We start from the raw sequence: 17,213 nt of genomic DNA, 5'->3' as shown, positions 1-17,213 counted from the left end.
CAAGAGCTGGGCATGGAACCCAGGAGTCCTGGTGGGGGTGCTGGAAGCCAGCGAACCTGCAAAGCTCCGTTTTTACCTCACCCCCACCCCCTGGAGCCGGGACCAGGAGCAGAGCAGTGGCTCCGGGAGGGGGGAACACAGACAGGGGCAAGGGGGCCGAGACGGGGGCGGGCGTGGAGCCCCAGATGCGGGGCCAGCAGCCTGAGCCCCACGTAGAACCTGGGGGTGCTGCAGCACCCTTACTTCCTGCATCTGTGCCCAGCCCCCGCCCCCTGTTCTAGCCACAAGACCCCACTGGGAGACGAACCCAGGAGTCCTGACTCACTGCCTGCTTCAGACAGCCATGCTGTGTACATAGCCCGGCCTGAGGCCCTATTACGAAGGGCCCTGTCATGCCGTGGCTGGTGCAGTCATGGGCGAGAGCAATAAGGTGCAGGGCTCTGCCAGCCATCGCAGCAGACTGGCCCATCAACTGCGCCCCGCCCTGGCCCCTGGTCGAATCCATCGCCCCCTGCCGGCTTAGCCTCAGTCAGGCAGCTCCCCGCCAAGCACCAGTTCAAGCCACGACCCTTTTCCTCCTCAGAGGCGCGGGATTGAAAGGGCACGAGTGGGTCCGGATGCCACGTCCATGCCAGGCTGCCCAGTGGGCTCCCAGATTGCCGGCAGGCCAGGTTGCCCGGGTTACAAAGAGGCCCATGTTACCAGGCTAGGTCACCAAGGTGCCCAGGTTGCCTGGTGCCAGGCCTGGTGGTTCAGGTTACTATGCCAAATGGCCCAGGTTGCAGTACCAAGCTGCCCAGGCGAGTTGTCCAGGTTACCATGCAAGTTGCCGGGCACGTTGCCTGGGTTACCATGCCAAGTTGCCGGGCACGTTGCCCGGGTTACCATGCCAAGTCGCCATCTCCAGCCTCCCTGCTCCCCAGCTAACGTCAGAGGCTGGAGGTTGCCCCTGGTAACAGCATCCTCAGGTGGGTGGGTGGGTACCAGCCTCAGGCTCTTAACCCACCCTGTCCCGACCCCCTTTTGCTGGCAGCCAATGGGAAAGCATCCTGGGCTGCCAATCAGGCCAACTGTCCAATGGGGGCCCCCTAGAGGTGGGGCCACCCCTCCAGAGGAGCAGAGGCTCTGAGCTGCTGCGACTAGACGCAGAACAGGGATCCTGGAACTGAACTAGCAACAGGTAAAAGGGGAGGGGCGGGGGCTGCAGAGGGACGGGGATCCCCCGGCCCTAGGGGAGGGGGCGGGTCTGTAGAGGGGAGGGTGGATGGGGCAGTGGGAGGGGATCTGGACAAGGGGTGGATGGTCTCTGGAGGAGGGTCTGGGGAGGAGGATGGAGAAAGGAGGGTGTGGTCTGGAGGGAGACAATTGGGGTTTCTAGAAAGGGGAGATGGGGGACTGAAGGGGGCTCTGGGGGAGGCTTCGGGGGGTCTGGGCAGATGGGGTCCATGAAGATTCCAGACAGAGGGGGTGGGGGTCTGAGGGGTGGGGCAGTCTGTGGTCAACCTATCTCTCCACCCCCTCCCAGCCTCACGCTCCCATCTGGATCATTCCTGGGACTCTCCATGCCTCTGGGCTGGTCCTTTTCAGACGCTGTACGTTTGTATTGCTATTAGGTGTATTATGGTAGCACCGCGGCATCCCAGTATTGGATCAGGCCCCCATGATGCCCGGTGCTGTACAGAACAAAAAGACGATCCCAATATAAATACTACGACGTAGAGCTTTTCTATTTACTATTCCCATTTGCACTGTCACGTTTGGACGGGATCACATCTGACCCAGAGGGTCATTTTGAAGTTTCCGAATGGACGTGTTTGGAATTGTTATTTCATGAACAGTTTCAAAGGTTCAGTTTTGGGGACGCAGCCCGGATTTCCCATGGGCAGGGCAGTCCCATGTTCCAAGGGGCTCCGGCCACGTGGGATGGTAACTCCGGCTTCCCCAGCTCCTGATCCCGTGGGCCCAGCACCCCCCACTCAGCCCGAGGCTCACTGATTTCAGCAGGAGCAGAGGGGCTCTCCGCACCACCCGGGAGGCACTTGGAACTAGTTAGAGCAGGGGGGACTTGGCACACAACAGGATCAAACCCTAAATGTGGCTGCTTGCAAAGGAACTGGCTTTCCATCTGGCTACACGTGAAATGGACCTGTGTCGCTGGCTGGGAGCCGGTCTGTGGGGCTGGGAGATGGAACCCAGAGCGAGGGAGTAACTTGCCCAAGGTTACGCAGTGAATCAGTGGCAGAGCTGGAACCAGGCCCTTAGCCCTGGTCCTTCCTGGGTCCTAATGTTGTATGGGGACCATAGGTGCGGTCTGGCCAAAGCACAGGAGGGCCCAGCTAAATTTCAGGTCTGGGGTTTACAAGGGAGGTTTCCTTAGTTTGCGGATCTGAGTAAGAATGGTCTATCCTAGTGGTTAGAGCAGGGTGGGGGGACTGGGAGTCAGGATCTACCTAGGCTCTACCCCCAACTTTGGGAGGGGAGTGGTGTCTACTGGTTAGAACAGGAGACCGGGAGCCAGGACTCCTGGGTTCTTTCCTCAGCTCTGGGAGGGGAGGGGTGGTCTGTGAGTTAGAGCAGGGGGGACTGGGACTCATGATCCTCAATTCTATTCCTCGGCTCTGCCACTGGCTGGCTGTGACCTTCCCCGCCGCTCTGTGCCTCAGTTTCCCTCCCTGTAAAATGGGGATAATGATCCTTCACAGGAGATTCAGAAACATCTCTAAAGCATTCTGAGATCCCTGATGATGGTCGCTGAGTCGCGGCACGATGGATAATGTGTTCAGCGGAAGTTACAGTGCAGGGGAGTTTAGAACCACAGCGAGTCAGTGCCCTTCTCTGGCGCTGCTCATCCAAGGAGCGCTGAGCTCCTCCCAGCTTCGCCCAGTGCTGTATTCTCCATGTTATAGAGGGGGAAACTGAGGCACAGAGCAGGGCAGGGACTTGCCCAAGGTCACCCAGTGAATCTGTGTGGGAGCTGGAAGGAGAATCCAGGACTCCTGGGAGTACTGACTCTAAGCCCCTCTCCCTCCCACACTTGCTCATCTATAATTATGAGCGACCCCCACAGCCAGTGCCCCTGCCCTGCTCCCCACAGCGCCCCCTGCTGGGAGAACCTTTGTTTAAGGGTCGCTGCCTCTAATTAGGTGTTATTTGAAGCTGCTCTATTGGATTGTGGAAGGAGCGAAATTGAGCTCCGAGCCACCCTAAAAATGCCCCTTTGGGGTCCCCTATTTACACCCCGAGATTCCGTGGACTCCCTTTATAACTCAGGAGATACCCACATGCTGGGGGGATAGGAGAGGAAGAAGGGACATGATCCTGTCCCATCACCAGTGACGGGGGGGGGGCCCATCTGAGGGCCTGCTGCCACGGAGGGCTAGATCCTGGCTCGTAGTAGGGAGCGAGGGAGGTCTGTATCCAGAACCCTCGCTGCCTGTTCGAGGGATTGATCCGGGGATGGGATGGAGGTGGGGGTCTCATCAAGGGTTAATCGATCCCGGGCTGCAGGCCGGTCCCTCCCCGCCTCACGCAGACCTGGGGTGTTTATGATTTTCCTGGGAGTCAGCCAGTTGAGGGGCACTTGGCTGGTGCTCTGGTTCAGGTCCCCAGAGAGCAGACAGTGCATCAGGTGGCTGAGTCATGGCCGGAAGCTGAGGCCTGGCCGTCGCGCCTCGGGGCTGCAGATGAGTCTGTTGCTATTGCTGTGATGGCGGAAAGCGCCCAGAGCCCCAGATGCTATGGGGATGGGCAGCAGTGGCATAAAACACTAAGACAGATGCTCTTGTCCCTTCACCGTAAGGATCTCTCTCAGCACGTCAGCCTCCCCTTCCCTTCCTCTGATACCCCCTGTCACCTTGCCCCACCTCCTCTCCTGGCACCAGCCAAAGAGCCCTCATTGGGAGGCAGCTGATTGCAGCTGCTCGCCTTGTTTTACAGATGGGGAAACCGAGGCACAAGGAAAGGCTGGGATTTGCCTGTAAGGTCACATAGCACATCAGTGGCAGAGGCAGGATCTGAGCGCAGTCATCGTGAGTCCGTGTCCACCCCCTCCTCACAGCTCTAACCACTAGGCACCACTCTGGGACTGGACCCCCTGCGGCCTGTGTCTTGCTCCCACCTGCTTGAATCATTAGGCAAATCTCCCTGTCGAAGTGGGGAACAGAACCTGGGAGTCCCCGCTGAGCTCCCCCACCCTGCTCCCTGCGGCACAGCGCCCCCTAGCACGACACTGGGGCTGGTACTGAGGGGGGAGAGCGCCCCCTACTGAGCCCCCACCCTGCTCCCTGCAGCACAGCGCCCCCTAGCACTGGGGCTGGCACTGAGAGGGGAGAGCGCCCCCTACTGAGCCCCCACCCTGCTCCCTGCGGCACAGCGCCCCCTAGCACTGGGGCTGGCACTGAGGGGGGAGAGCGCCGCCTGCTGAGCTCCCCCACCCTGCTCCCTGCGGCACAGCGCCCCCTAGCACCGCACTGGGGCTGGCACTGAGGGGGGAGAGCGCCCCCTACTGAGCCCCCACCCTGCTCCCTGCGGCACAGCGCCCCCTAGCACTGGGGCTGGCACTGAGAGGGGAGAGCGCCCCCTACTGAGCCCCCACCCTGCTCCCTGCGGCACAGCGCCCCCTAGCACTGGGGCTGGCACTGAGGGGGGAGAGCGCCCCCTACTGAGCCCTCACCCTGCTCCCTGCAGCACAGCGCCCCCTAGCACTGGGGCTGGCACTGAGAGGGGAGAGCGCCCCCTACTGAGCCCCCACCCTGCTCCCTGCGGCACAGCGCCCCCTAGTACCCCACTGGGCTCAGTACTAGGAAGGAAGAGCGCCCCCTCTTGATACCCCCGCGTCACTGCTTGCAGCAAGGGGCTTCCCGGGCAGATCCAAGGCCGCTCCATACGCCCCGGCCTCAGAGCCTGGTTAGTGATCCCACCTAGGCGGCACAGCCCCCGGGCTGACACCCCCTGTCACCCTGCCCCACCTCCTCCCCCCGCACCAGCCAAAGAGCCCTCATTAGGCGGCAGCTGATTGCAGCTGCTCGCTTGTTGTGCGCTGCGAGGTGTGCAAACTCAGCGCCTGTGGCGCTGGGCGTCCCCCCCACAACTCCCCAGCGAGGCATGTTAAAAATAGCCTGTCACTGGTTCCCCCTGCCACCCGGGAAAGGGGGCGTGTTGTGGCTGCGGGTGGGGAGGATACTTGGCAAATCTCTCTCCATATGTTAGCAGAGGCGAAGCAACAGCTGAGCGTCTTGGCATAACATGAGGCCGTGGGGGAGCTGATTTAGATCTAGCAGCGAGGGAGCAGGGGACTGGGGGGCTGGCCTGGTTCTGACCCATGTCAGTGTCGGGGGGCGGGGGCTGCTTTAGATGGGGGGTGGGCGGGTTGAAACTGAATGAAAAAGACAGGGTCGAAAATCAGATCGGGGACAATGAAAGACAAATACAGAGGGAGTGTGAAAGGCGCTCTGAGGAACGACGGGACGCGGGAGATCTGGAGGCGCAGCCTCCCTCGGTGACCATGGACCAGTCTCTGCAGTGCTCTGTGCCTCGGTTTACCCATCTGTAATGAGGAAAACAGCCCTTCCTTCGTCTGTTTAGACTGTTTAGCTCTTTGGGGCAGGGACTGGCTCTCGCTCTGTCTGTGCAGCGCCCGGCTCAGTGGGACCCTGTTCTTGGTTGGGGTCTGGGCTGCGCCCGGCGCGACGGGGCCCTGATCTCGGTCGGGGTCTGTGCAGTGCCCGGCGCGACAGGGCCCTGATCTCGGTCGGGGTCTGGGCAGCGCCTGGCACAATGGGTCTTGATCCCTGATCAGGGGATCTAGATGTTAGTAGAACAGAGTCAAAGCCCATTTAGCCTGGTCTCCCATCTCCGACAACTCCCAGCACTGGCTGCAACAGAGGAAAGTGTCAGAACCCCGCCTCACCCCGACCTCCCCCAGAGATCAGCGGAAATCCTGAAGCGGGAGGTTTCTCTCCCCGTCTGGATTTACACCTTCCCAATGAATTGTTTCCAGATAAGGAACAGAACCAAACTCAAACTCACTCTTTATGGTTGGAGCCTTCCGGGGGCCATTTCGAATCACTGAATTCCAGGGAGGGCAGTGGAGGGCACCATGAGACTGAGAATTAACGAGTTGATTTAAAATAAAAATCACGAGTGAAAGCAAACGGCCCTTCCGATAGAACCAGCCCCTGGGTGGATACTCACCATCATTGGTCCCAGGCCGAGAAGAATGGACAGAAAATCCTCTTGCTAACAGCACCCCCATGCAGATGAGTGCACTGCTCGAAAACCAGGGTACTGCCCCTTTCCCTAGCCAATTATAACAACACCCCTTAATGAATTAAACCTGCCTCTGGCCCAATCTGTATTTTGGCTGCTGTATTTAAGCTGGGCCTCACATATTGCCTACTTCTTTATTGGCTGTTGTCCAACATCGTTTGAATTGTCATTTGTGTCGATGCAAATGCTGTAATTGCTACTATTCCGAGACACCCCCAAATTCCCCTACAACACCGGCCAGAAAACCTCCCAGGTCATGTCTTCATAGAATCACAGAATATCAGGGTTGGAAGGGACCTCAGGAGGTATCTAGTCCAACCCCCTGCTCAAAAGGGGACCAATCCCCCAGACAGATTTTTACCCCAGTCCCCTAAATGGCCCTCTCAAGGATTGAACTCCCAACCCTGGATTTAGCAGGCCAATGCTCAAACCACTGAGCTATCCCTCCCTCGCGTCTATTAATCCCTTTTGTTCACACTTAGCTTTAATAATACGGCGCCTAAAGTCCTGCTCCGTACTTGCATTTCAGCACGCTTGCAATTAGCAGACGCCTACGTGATTTTATAGGGACAGTCCTGATTTTTGGGTCTTTTTCTGATACAGGCTCCTATTACCCCCCACCCACGTCCCGATTTTTCACACTTGCTGTCTGGTCACCCTATACGTGACCCCGAAGGCTGCACTGTTTTCTTAGCCTCAACTCTCCTGCCCCGGCAGATTCTTGTTCTCCATCTCAAAGTCTGACCCCGTTTTTGACTCTTGCCCATGTGACGCTGGGTTGTCAGCAGCGGGGCTGGGACCTGCGACTTCTGGATCTTAATGCGTGAGCCTCTCCATCTCAGCCAAAAATCCCTGCTCGCTTCATTAAGGCTCTAGCAGGCTCAAGCGCCTGGATGTGGCCACCACTAGAGGGAGACAGAGCGCCACCCAGAGGCCGTGTTGGTTGCATCAAGTTCCCGTCCTCAGCGTCATCCGGTGGCAGTCAGTTCCGCAGGCTGACGCCTCGGGTGGAAAATCATTTCCTGGTGTTGGGTTTGAATTCCCACGTTAGTTCCATCGCCTGTCACTGAGTGATGAGACGGGGTCCCTGCCCAATCTCCCTTCTCTCTCCTGGGCACAGTGTTACTCACGTCCCCTCTTATTCACGCCTCTCTAACGTAACACTCCCCGTCATTTCAGTCCCTCTTCATATGTTTTTCCCCCCCTTGAGCTTTCTCCATCTGTCTGTGACCCTTCCCTCCATCCCTCCCAACCCAGCACTCCCCTCCACCCCTCCAGGGACCCCCTCCCCTTCTTCCCCCACCCAGCACCTCCGATCACTCTTCATCCATCCATCCAGGACACCGCCTCCCCCCCATCTATAAATAAATGCCAGTCCCTTCTCGCCCTGGACACTGTGCTGAGCTCTCCAACCAATAGGATTCGTATACACACCCTGGTGGGAGAGCTGTCCCACAGCCTAGGGGATTTGGACACCTCCATCATGGGTGATGTGTCTAAGCCCCCTAGGCTGGAAGTCTCAGCCTTTGTCTGCTGCTTGCAGGGCTATGGACACTAGCGTAGCTGCTTTATGTCACCCCCTGCAGGTGATCTGGGAGAGGACATAAGCGGAGCCTGTCCCCTGTGTGTTCTCGAAGGCACTCGCCCTCCACCGGGGAGCCTGCAGGATGGCAGCCAATGGCACAGTGGGGCCTGAGTCGCAGGAGCTGCAGCGCCGCGTGGATCAGATCACAGATGAGGTGAGCAGGGATGAGGGCACTGGGGCCAGCTCTAGCATCCCAGAGCGCCTGGCACTGGGGCAGGTGTGTGAATACCCCCACTGCAGAAACTGAGGCACCGAGAGAGGAAGTGACTTGGGCAAGGCCAGACTGCAAGTCGGTGGCAGAGTCCTGACTCCAGCCTGCCTGCTCTAACCCACTAGTCCCCGCTCCCCTCCCAGAGCTATGGAGAGAACCCAGGAGTCCTGGCTCCAGCCTGCCTGCTCTAACCCACTAGCCCCTGTTCCCCTCCCAGAGCTGGGGAGAGAACCCAGGAGTCCTGGCTCCAGCCTGCCTGCTCTAACCCACTAGCCCCTGTTCCCCTCCCAGAGCTGGGGAGAGAACCCAGGAGTCCTGGCTCCAGCCTGCCTGCTTTAACCACTAGCCCCCGCTCCCCTCCCGGAGCGGAGGAAAGAACCCAGGAGTCTTGACTCCAAGCACCTAGGGGAACAGGGGAAAGATGGGGCCAGGGAGAACAAAGGGATCCGAACTGCCTTGAGGGGACTAGAGCGAGGCCCAGGTGGAGGGGAAGGAAATACCAGCCCCTGATGGCGACTGATGGGGTGCAAATGCCAACTGGGGAAGTGGCAGCTCCTGAACCGGGCGGTTAATCCCTGGGAACCTGCCCCCGAGCTGCAGAGGAGCAGGGGATACGGCGGCTCCCGAAGGGCCATTGGGAAGCAGCTGGCACCTGCGAGCCTTGTTCCCCTTTCAGCCGGAACAACGGGCTCCACCTAGCAGGTGGTGAATTCATCCCCTCCCAGGGCACACAGAGGGCAGCGGATGGGCAGGGCAGGAGCCAAGGGATTTGGGGGCTGCCCCATGGCAGGACACTCGCTGGCAGGGAGCTCATTTTAGGGGGCCCGGGAGGGGACAGATTCAGTGAGTGCAGGGCAGACACCTCCTTGGGTCTCTCAGTGCAAAGCCCACACGGATAGATTATAACAGCCACACAGTGGGGATTGGGGCCCCGTCAGGCCGGGCGCTGCCCAGACACACAGCGACCGAGGTCGGGGCCCCGTCGGGCCGGGCGCTGCCCAGACGCACAGCGACCGAGATTGGGGCCCCATCGGACCGGGAGCTGCCCAGACGCGCAGCGACCGAGATCAGGCCCCTGTCGGGCCGGGCGCTGCCCAGACACACAGCGACCGAGATCGGGGCCCCGTCGGGCCGGGCGCTGCCCAGACGCACAGTGACCGAGATCGGGGCCCCGTCGGGCCGGGCGCTGCCCAGACGCACAGTGACCGAGATCGGGGCCCCGTCGCGCCGGGCGCTGCCCAGACACATCACAAGGGCCTAGAGAGCTTTCAGTCTAAATAGACAAGGGAAGGATTCTCATCCATCTTTTACAGGTGGGGAAACTGAGGCACACTCACTCACCCAAGGTCTTGTGGGGAGTTGGTGGCTGAGACAGAAATCAAACCCAGATCCCCTGAGTACCAGTGTAATATCATAACCATGAGTCTGGGGGGCCAGCCTGCGTCCCCTCCGTAACATCCCCCCGACCCCACCCCACCTGCTCTCCCCCAGCTACTTTCATTCTGCAGAGCATTTTCAGGAGAGCTCATGCAGGGAAGGCACTTTCTGCAAGAAGGCTGGCTGTGGTTTTGTTGCGCTGTTGAAGGGCCGTGCCCCAGAGGTAGCTGCACTTCAGTCGCCTGCCCCGTACGCAGCACTGAACTCCTCAGCCGGGGCGCGTGCTCTCTGCCGCCGGGAGCGCCGGGCTGCGTTTCTTGTACTAACACCCTGTTCTCTGTTCTCCCCTGCAGTCTCTGGAGAGCACCCGCCGGATGCTGCATATGGTGGAAGAGGTAAGAGCTGAGCCAGGACCCCAGGGGTGATGGGGGGGGTGTCCCTTGGCACCCCCTTTAATACCGAGCTGTGCAGCAGCTGATGGCAAAGGCAGCTGTCCCTTGGGGCTGGTAAACTGGAGTCCCAGTTGGAATTGATCAGGGCACTGCTGTGGGGAAGCTCACAGCGCCAGAGTCCCTGGCAGGGCACTGCTGTGGGGAAGCTCGCAGCACCAGAGTCCCTGGCTGGGCACTGCTGTGGGGAAGCTCGCAGCCTCTGGCATCAGAGCCCTGTTCTGAGGTTGGTGTCCCAGTGGCTGGGCCCGGGTTTGCTAACACTCCCCCCGCCCCCGTTACCTCCTTTCCCATCGCAGAGCAAAGATGCTGGGATCCAGATCTTGGTGATGCTGGATGAACAGGGAGGTGAGGAGCAGTGGGGGGAGGGGGGGGAGGAAAGCAGGACACAGCCAGTGTGTGCCTGGGGGGGACAATCCCAGAACCGCCCCCCCCACGTCACTCCTGTCGCAGACCCACCCGGCTGGATCAGCACCAGCTCCAGTTTAAGGCTGGATCCCCCTGAGTTCTGCTGGATCCAGGCCTGGTCCCAGATGGACCCATTTCCTGAGACCCCCCTGCGCTTGGCTGTGCAGCTCCCAACTCCCATGGGTGGGGGCGGGGGGGCGCCAGCGCTAGGGAGGGGGCAGAGCTGGCTCATCACATGAGAGAGTGGGGGTGGGGGGGAGCCAGCTCCAGTATCCGCCCCTCAGTAACTCACAACCATGGTGACTGGACTCCAAGCTGGAACTGGCCAGGGCACTGCTGTGGGGAAGCTCACAGCACTGAATTCTCAGTGCGGGGGGGGGGCACTCTCCATTGGCTCCCCATCCCCCCACATTACTCTCATCTGGGAGGGGCAAACCCCAACCCCGTAGGTTATTTGTACCTGGGGATGAACCACAAGACCTGAACCCCCCTGGTACCCCCGAATCCCCCATTACCCCACCCTGGGTTCACGCATCCTGAGACAGCCCCAGGCTCCTCCTAACTGGAGGCAGGTCCAGGTGACGACTCAATCCATTGCCAGCCTAGAGCCTGCCCCCCACCAGGGGCTCCCCCCAACCCCCCAGGGACTCCCCCAGCCCTATGGTCTCATCTGCCCCCCAACACCCTGCCCCATGGACTCCCCAGCCCTGCAGCCTCATCTCCCACCCACACAGTCCCCCAGCCCTATGGCCTCCTCTGCCCCCAACACCCTGCCCCACAGACTCCCCCAGCCCTATGGCCTCCTCTGCCCCCAACACCCTGCCCCACAGACTCCCCCAGCCCTATGGCCTCATCTGCCCCCCTGGCCCCGGCACTCACCTGCCCCTCACCCCCTCTCCAGAACAGCTGGACCGGATTGACGAGGGGCTGGACCAGATCAACCAGGACATGAAGGAGGCGGAGAAGAACCTGACAGACATGGCCAAGTGCTGCGGCCTCTGCGTCTGCCCCTGTGCCAAGTAGGTGCCCCTCCACCCCCTGCCTGGAAGGGGAGACACCCCTGTGATCTGCTGCCCCATCACCTTCGCCCTGCTGGCCCCATCCCCATGCGACAAGGCAGCCTCCCCACACCCCTGCATCTCAGGGCGCCTGGGGGGCATGGGGCAGCCCTGTGAGATCAGACTCCAGCTGGGTTTGGGGGCAGCTCTGTGGGACCAGACCCCAGCTGGGTTTGGGGGCAGCTCTGTGGGATCAGACCCCAGCTGGGTTCGGGGGCAGCTCTGTGGGACCAGACCCCAGCTGGGTTCGGGGGCAGCTCTGTGGGACCAGACTCCAGCTGAGTTTGGGGGCAGCCCTGTGGGACCAGACCCTAGCTGGGTTTGGGGGCAGCCCTGTGGGATCAGACTCCAGCCGGGTTTGGGGGCAGCCCTGTGGGACCAGACCCCAGCTGGGTTCGGGGGCAGCTCTGTGGGATCAGACCCCAGCCGGGTTTGGGGGAAGCTCTGTGGGATCAGACTCCAGCTGGGTTTGGGGGCAGCCCTGTGGGACCAGACCCCAGCTGGGTTTGGGGGCAGCTCTGTGGGACCAGACCCCAGCTGGGTTTGGGGGCAGCTCTGTGGGACCAGACCCCAGCTGGGTTTGGGGGCAGCTCTGTGGGATCAGACCCCAGCCGGGTTTGGGGGCAGCCCTGTGGGATCAGACTCCAGCTGGGTTTGGGGGGCAGCCCTGTGAGACCAGACCCCAGCTGGGTTCGGGGGCAGCTCTGTGGGATCAGACCCCAGCTGGGTTTGGGGGCAGCCCTGTGGGATCAGACTCCAGCTGGGTTTGGGGGCAGTTCTGTGGGATCAGACTCCAGCTGGGTTAGAGGGGCAGCCCTGTGGGACCAGACTCCAGCTGAGTTTGGGGGGCAGCCCTGTGGGACCAGACCCCAGCTGGGTTCGGGGGCAGCTCTGTGGGATCAGACCCCAGCTGGGTTTGGGGGCAGTTCTGTGGGATCAGACCCCAGCTGGGTTTGGGGGCAGCCCTGTGGGATCAGAACCCAGCTGGGTTTGGGGGCAGCCCTGTGGGATCAGAACCCAGCTGGGTTTGGGGGCAGCCCTGTGGGACCAGACCCCAGCTGGGTTTGGGGGCAGCCCTGTGGGATCAGAACCCAGCTGGGTTTGGGGGCAGCCCTGTGGGATCAGACTCCAGCTGGGTTAGAGGGCAGCCCTGTGGGACCAGACCCCAGCTGGGTTTGGGGGCAGCCCTGTGGGACCAGACCCCAGCTGGGTTTGGGGGCAGCCCTGTGGGATCAGAACCCAGCTGGGTTTGAGGGCAGCCCTGTGGGACCAGACTCCAGCTGAGTTTGGGGGCAGGCCTGTGGGATCAGAACCCAGCTGGGTTTGGGGGCAGCCCTGTGGGATCTGACCTCAGCCAGGGAAAAGGAGGGACCTGGCTGCCCTGGTTGGGGTCAGACCCCCCCAGGCCTGTGTCCCACCAGCTCCCCCCATCCTTGTTTTACTGAGGCTGAAGAACATCAAGGCCAGTGAGGCGTACAAGGCCGTCTGGGGCAACACCCAGGACGGGGTGGTCTCCACGCAGCCCTCGCGGGTGGCAGACGAAAGGGAGCAGATGATCATGAGCGGCGACTACATCCACAGGTAGGGTCAGCGGGACCCCCCCAGGCGCCTCCCGGGGGCTGAGCCCAGCTGGGCCCCCTTGGGCTGAGAGCCCATCGGCTGGTGTCCCACTGGGAGCGGGATGGGTCTGGGTGGCTCAGGAAGAGGTGCTCTCGCTGAGGGGGGGACCCCAACCCCCTTAGGTTATTTGCATCTGGGGGGGAACTCAAGCCCAGGTTCTTGAGACAGTCCTGCGGGGTTCTGGACCATCAGAGACTCGATGCTTCAGCGTGGTGTTAGGGGGCAGGACGGGGGGCTCAGTAGGGGGTGCTCACCCCTCAAAGTTGGTGCTGGCCTCCATGGAGAGGGGCTCAGAAAAGTCGGCCTGTCTGGGGAACATCCTGAATGGGGAAGGAGCGGGAATCCAAGGTCTTATAAAGCCCATAGAGATGCAGTCGCTGGCTAAACAGCTCCCTCTAGTGGCTGCAGCCTGCATCGAGGATAACAGCCTGCTACTGCCCGGTGGCAGAGGGAGCTACTCCCTTAGCCCAGGCGGCAGAGAGGCTGGCGCTGTTCGTGCTTGGGGTCAGAGCAGGACGCTCCCCACCTTACGTGGGGGGGGGGGGCGGATCTTCCAGAATAACGAATGACGCGCGGGAGGACGAGATGGAGGAGAACCTGGTGCAGGTGGGGAGCATCCTGGGCAACTTGAAGAGCATGGCGCTGGACGTGGGCAACGAGATCGACATCCAGAACAAGCAGGTGGAGAAGCTCATGGAGAAGGTGAGCGCTGCGCGGCCACCCGCCCGCCTGCCCACCCGGCGACAGCCTTTGGGCAGGAGCCCGGTTGCCTGCAGGGGGCGACAAAGGAGGGGGAGGCTGTAGGGGGCTGGAGATGGGGCAGGGTCTTGCCCCACTAAGGAGCCAGGCTGAGAACCCCCTCCAGCTCGGATCCCTCCTCGGCCGCCAGCTGCCGCCCCGGCCCAAGGAGGGTGGGCTACCAGCCGAGCACACTTACCCGGTGCCGCGCACTTGTGAATCGTGCGCTGCATCCCACTCCAGCCGGTGGATACCAGCCCAGCTACTGCTGCTGGCCGAAGGAGCGAGTCCCTCCTTGAATTCAAGGTGCAGTGAAAGGCTGCTGGGAGCGTGGGGGGAAGGGAGGCTTTGAGCCCGGCAAAATGCAGGCAGAGGGTGGGGGGGTTGGGACAGTCGAAGGGATGGGGGGAGGAGGGGCAAACAGCCAAACTGGGTCAAAGATGGAGCATGCTCAGTGTCTGACGGGGTCGGCGGGGGATGGGATTGGAGGGCCCAGTGACCCCTTCCCGGTGCCATGTTCAAGTGGGAGAGGGCTGGGCTTCCGAGCGGGGGAGTCCTGGGTTCGAAACCCCCTGGCGGCGGCTAGCGAGGGGCTAGATCTGCACCCGTAGGCCCAGGTCCCTGCCTGCCTGCTCAGGAACTAGGATCTTAGGTTGCTGTGTGTGGGGGTGGTGGTGGTTGCTGCTGCCCCTAACGGGGAGCCGTGGCCCCCGGAGTTGTCTCCTCCCCTCCGCCTGGATCAGGGCGTGAGCCCGTTCCTCCGCTGCCTCCTCTCCCCGCAGGTCACCGTGAACGAAGATCGCATCCAGGAAGCCAACACCCGGGCCAAGAAGATTCTAAAAAATGCCTGAGACGCCGCGCCACGTGCTCTCCCGCTTCGCTGCCCCCCAACCCCGGCTCCCGGTCGCAGCTGTCCGTCCGTCCGTCCCTGCTGTCCAACCTGCCCTGGAGTGTCTGGCGCCGTGTGTTAGGTGGAGCCTCGGCTGTTCGGGGGCGAGCGTAGCGTGTGCGCACTGCCATTGCACTTAGCGGATAACAGCCTTGCTATTGCAGCTAGCTAGGGGAGCTCCTCCTGTAGCTCCAGTGGGAGAGGGTTGTCCCTGGGTGCTGAAGGTTGTAGGTTCAGTCACAGCTGGGAGGGTGGAGTATGCTACAGACACAGTGGCTCCATGTGTTGTGGGGGGAAGGGATCTTTATATCCTATTGAGGGTACACATGTGAAACCCCCCCACACACACACACTGTAGGAAAGGCAGACCCCTGTGCATCATGCCCCAATGCAGAGACTCAGAAGGAGGAATCTGCCCTGAACTTTCTCCCAGTCAGGGGCTGCTCCAGGCCCCAGCACCTGCGGGAGGTCCACCGGAGCTGCCTGCCGCCCTCCCGGCGACTGGCAGAGCGCCCCCCGCGGCATGCCGCCCCAAGCACGCGCTTGGCGTGCTGGGGCCTGGAGCCGCCCCTGCCCCTACCCCTGAGGCTCCTCCCCCTGGCTGAGATGGGTTTTCCCAGGGACAGATAATGAGTGCTGGGGGAGGGCCAGTCAGATGTGGGATTGGGCAGGACTCTGCCATTGGGAGAGAAATGGGGGTAGGGGAGGGGGTGAGAGGGAGACAGGGATTTTCTTGTGCGTTATCCCAGCCAACTTTGGGTTCTGAGCAGCCTAGGATTTTAGGAAGCGCGTTAACCTGTGGAACTCCACACCACAGATATTAATAATCCATAGATCTCAAAGCACTTTACAAAGGGGAGTGATGGTGTCAGTATCACTATCTCCATTTTACAGATGGGGAAACTGAGGCATAGAGAAGGGAAGTGACTTGCCCAGGCTCACCCAGCAGGCCAGTGGCAGAGCTGGGAATAGATCCCAGGTCTCCCCAGTCCCACTCCAGTGCTCTATCCACTAGGCCATGCTGTTCTGAAGAAAGCCCATCTATCAACTGACACAAATGCTTCAGTGGCTAAATGAAGCCAAACAGGATTGATGGGACAGCTGAATCAGAGAGGGGTCAGGCTAGAGACTTGCCTGGTTCAATTCTCCACTCCATCCTTCCCTGTTAACCTGTGGAACCCCCCACCACTGAGTACTCGCAAATATTTCATTAACTAACTGACGAGAAACAGGAGTAATGGGAGAGATGAATCAGAGAATGGGGACCTCAGAGATTTCCCTGGTTCAGTTCCCCCTCCATCCTTTCCTGGTAACCTGCGGAACTCCCCACCACAGGATATTCCCGAAGCAAACATTTCATGAACTAAATGAAGGGAACTAGGACTGATGGGACGGCTGGATTGGGGAGGTGGGGCGCGTGCCGATGACTCCCTGGGTTCTATCCCTCTCTGTGTGTGTGTGTTTGGTTTTCAAACGTATCTGTCACTGTGACACCGAAGCCCCTGTCTGTGTGAGGGGCCCCTCTTTATTTTTATCCGTGATGTAAGCGAGGTGATTTTTTTTTTCCAACGCACAATTAAAAAAAAAAAAAGCAAAGCGCTTTTTTCTTTACGATAAACTCAAACCCCGTGTCAAATTCGCCGGCCGGTAAATGGCTCCAGAGGAGGGGGGGTTTGCTGCCCCATAGCATCCTAGGAATATTGGGCTAAAAGGGACCTCCCAGGGTCAGCTAATGCACCCCCCTCACCCGCACTGAGACAGGTAGCCCTGACTCCTCTTAGAATTCCTACTATCTACCTTTAATCTCCCTTGCTGCGGATTCGGACAATTTCTTTTTGTCCTGCCCACAATGGAGAACAGTGGATCACCAGCCGCTTTATGTAACTGATGACTGTCCTCAGTTCTCCCCTCAACCATCTCTTCTCTAGACTAAACCTGCCCACTTCTTTCAGCCTTTCCTCCTGGCTCAGGTTTTCTAAACCTGTCCTCATTTGGGTCAATCTCCTCCAGTTTGCCCTGAGGCTGCTCAAACTGACCAGGCAACTGATAGAACCCAGGAGTCCTGGCAGCTCCCAACCTCCCACTGCTCTCATGACTAATCCACTCATATCTGTGAGACCCACCGAATTGGCCCCTGGGCAGCATATTTATTCCACCACCATCCGGCCCTTAATCCGTAGCTCCAATACAGGGCTTACAAAGGACGTCAGTATCATTATCCTTATTTTACAGATGGGGAAACTGAGGCACAGAGTGGTGCTGTGACTCACCCAAGGTGACTGAGCAGGCCAGTGGCAGGTCCAGGAATCAAACCCACTAGCTCACACTTTCTCCACCAAAGCAAAGGCTTCAGTAACTAAATGAAGGAAACAGGATCGCTGAATCAGGACATCAATTGCGGCGTCAGCTTCTCCCGCTTTCTGTCCCTGTTAACCTGTGGAACCCTCTGCCACAGGATGTTCCTGAAGCAAAGGCAATGCGGGATCGGCGGAGCTGGGAATCAGAATCTGTGAGTCTTGGATCAAGCCCAGCAGCTGCTGAGAGTCATTCCAGTATTTGGAAAGAAATTTGGATCCCCTCACCGTGCTCACGTTAGACCCACCCCACTCAC

General features: G+C 60.2%; 1 protein-coding gene and 1 long non-coding RNA gene across 5 annotated transcripts in view; one reads left to right on the top strand and one right to left on the bottom strand.

Moving 5' to 3' along the window:
• LOC120388682 overlaps positions 1-1,004 on the bottom strand; it is a 3,439-nt gene extending 2,435 nt beyond the window's left edge. Inside the window, exon 1 of one of the 2 annotated variants that reach the window (XR_005590629.1) lies at positions 819-1,004. This is a non-coding gene — a long non-coding RNA (uncharacterized LOC120388682). The remainder of the gene's footprint in view (positions 1-818) is intronic. The other variant, XR_005590630.1, reaches the window with a different exon arrangement.
• On the top strand, positions 934-17,126 carry LOC120388681 (synaptosomal-associated protein 25-like). 3 transcript variants are annotated; one of them, XR_005590628.1, is made up of 9 exons: positions 934-1,180; positions 7,854-8,006; positions 9,794-9,835; positions 10,189-10,237; positions 11,199-11,316; positions 12,802-12,936; positions 13,533-13,677; positions 14,496-14,719; positions 16,835-17,126. XR_005590628.1 is itself a non-coding variant. In XM_039510680.1 (9 exons), exons 3-9 carry the CDS (start codon positions 7,935-7,937, stop codon positions 14,562-14,564), a joined length of 630 nt encoding a protein of 209 aa, XP_039366614.1. In that variant the 5' UTR covers positions 934-1,180; positions 3,937-4,028; positions 7,854-7,934; the 3' UTR covers positions 14,565-16,170. The 3 variants fall into 3 exon arrangements, 2 of the variants coding, with proteins under 2 accessions (XP_039366614.1, XP_039366613.1); XM_039510680.1 differs by lacking the exon at positions 16,835-17,126 and adding an exon at positions 3,937-4,028 and having other exon boundaries at positions 14,496-16,170; XM_039510679.1 differs by lacking the exon at positions 16,835-17,126 and having other exon boundaries at positions 14,496-16,170.
• The last annotated feature ends 87 nt before the right edge of the window (positions 17,127-17,213 follow it).

The sequence above is a fragment of the Mauremys reevesii genome, linkage group 22, assembly GCF_016161935.1.
Source record: "Mauremys reevesii isolate NIE-2019 linkage group 22, ASM1616193v1, whole genome shotgun sequence".
In the NCBI taxonomy this organism is placed as follows: domain Eukaryota; kingdom Metazoa; phylum Chordata; order Testudines; family Geoemydidae; genus Mauremys; species Mauremys reevesii.
Note: the sequence above shows the minus strand (reverse complement) of the source record. Positions and strands in the feature narration are given on the sequence as shown.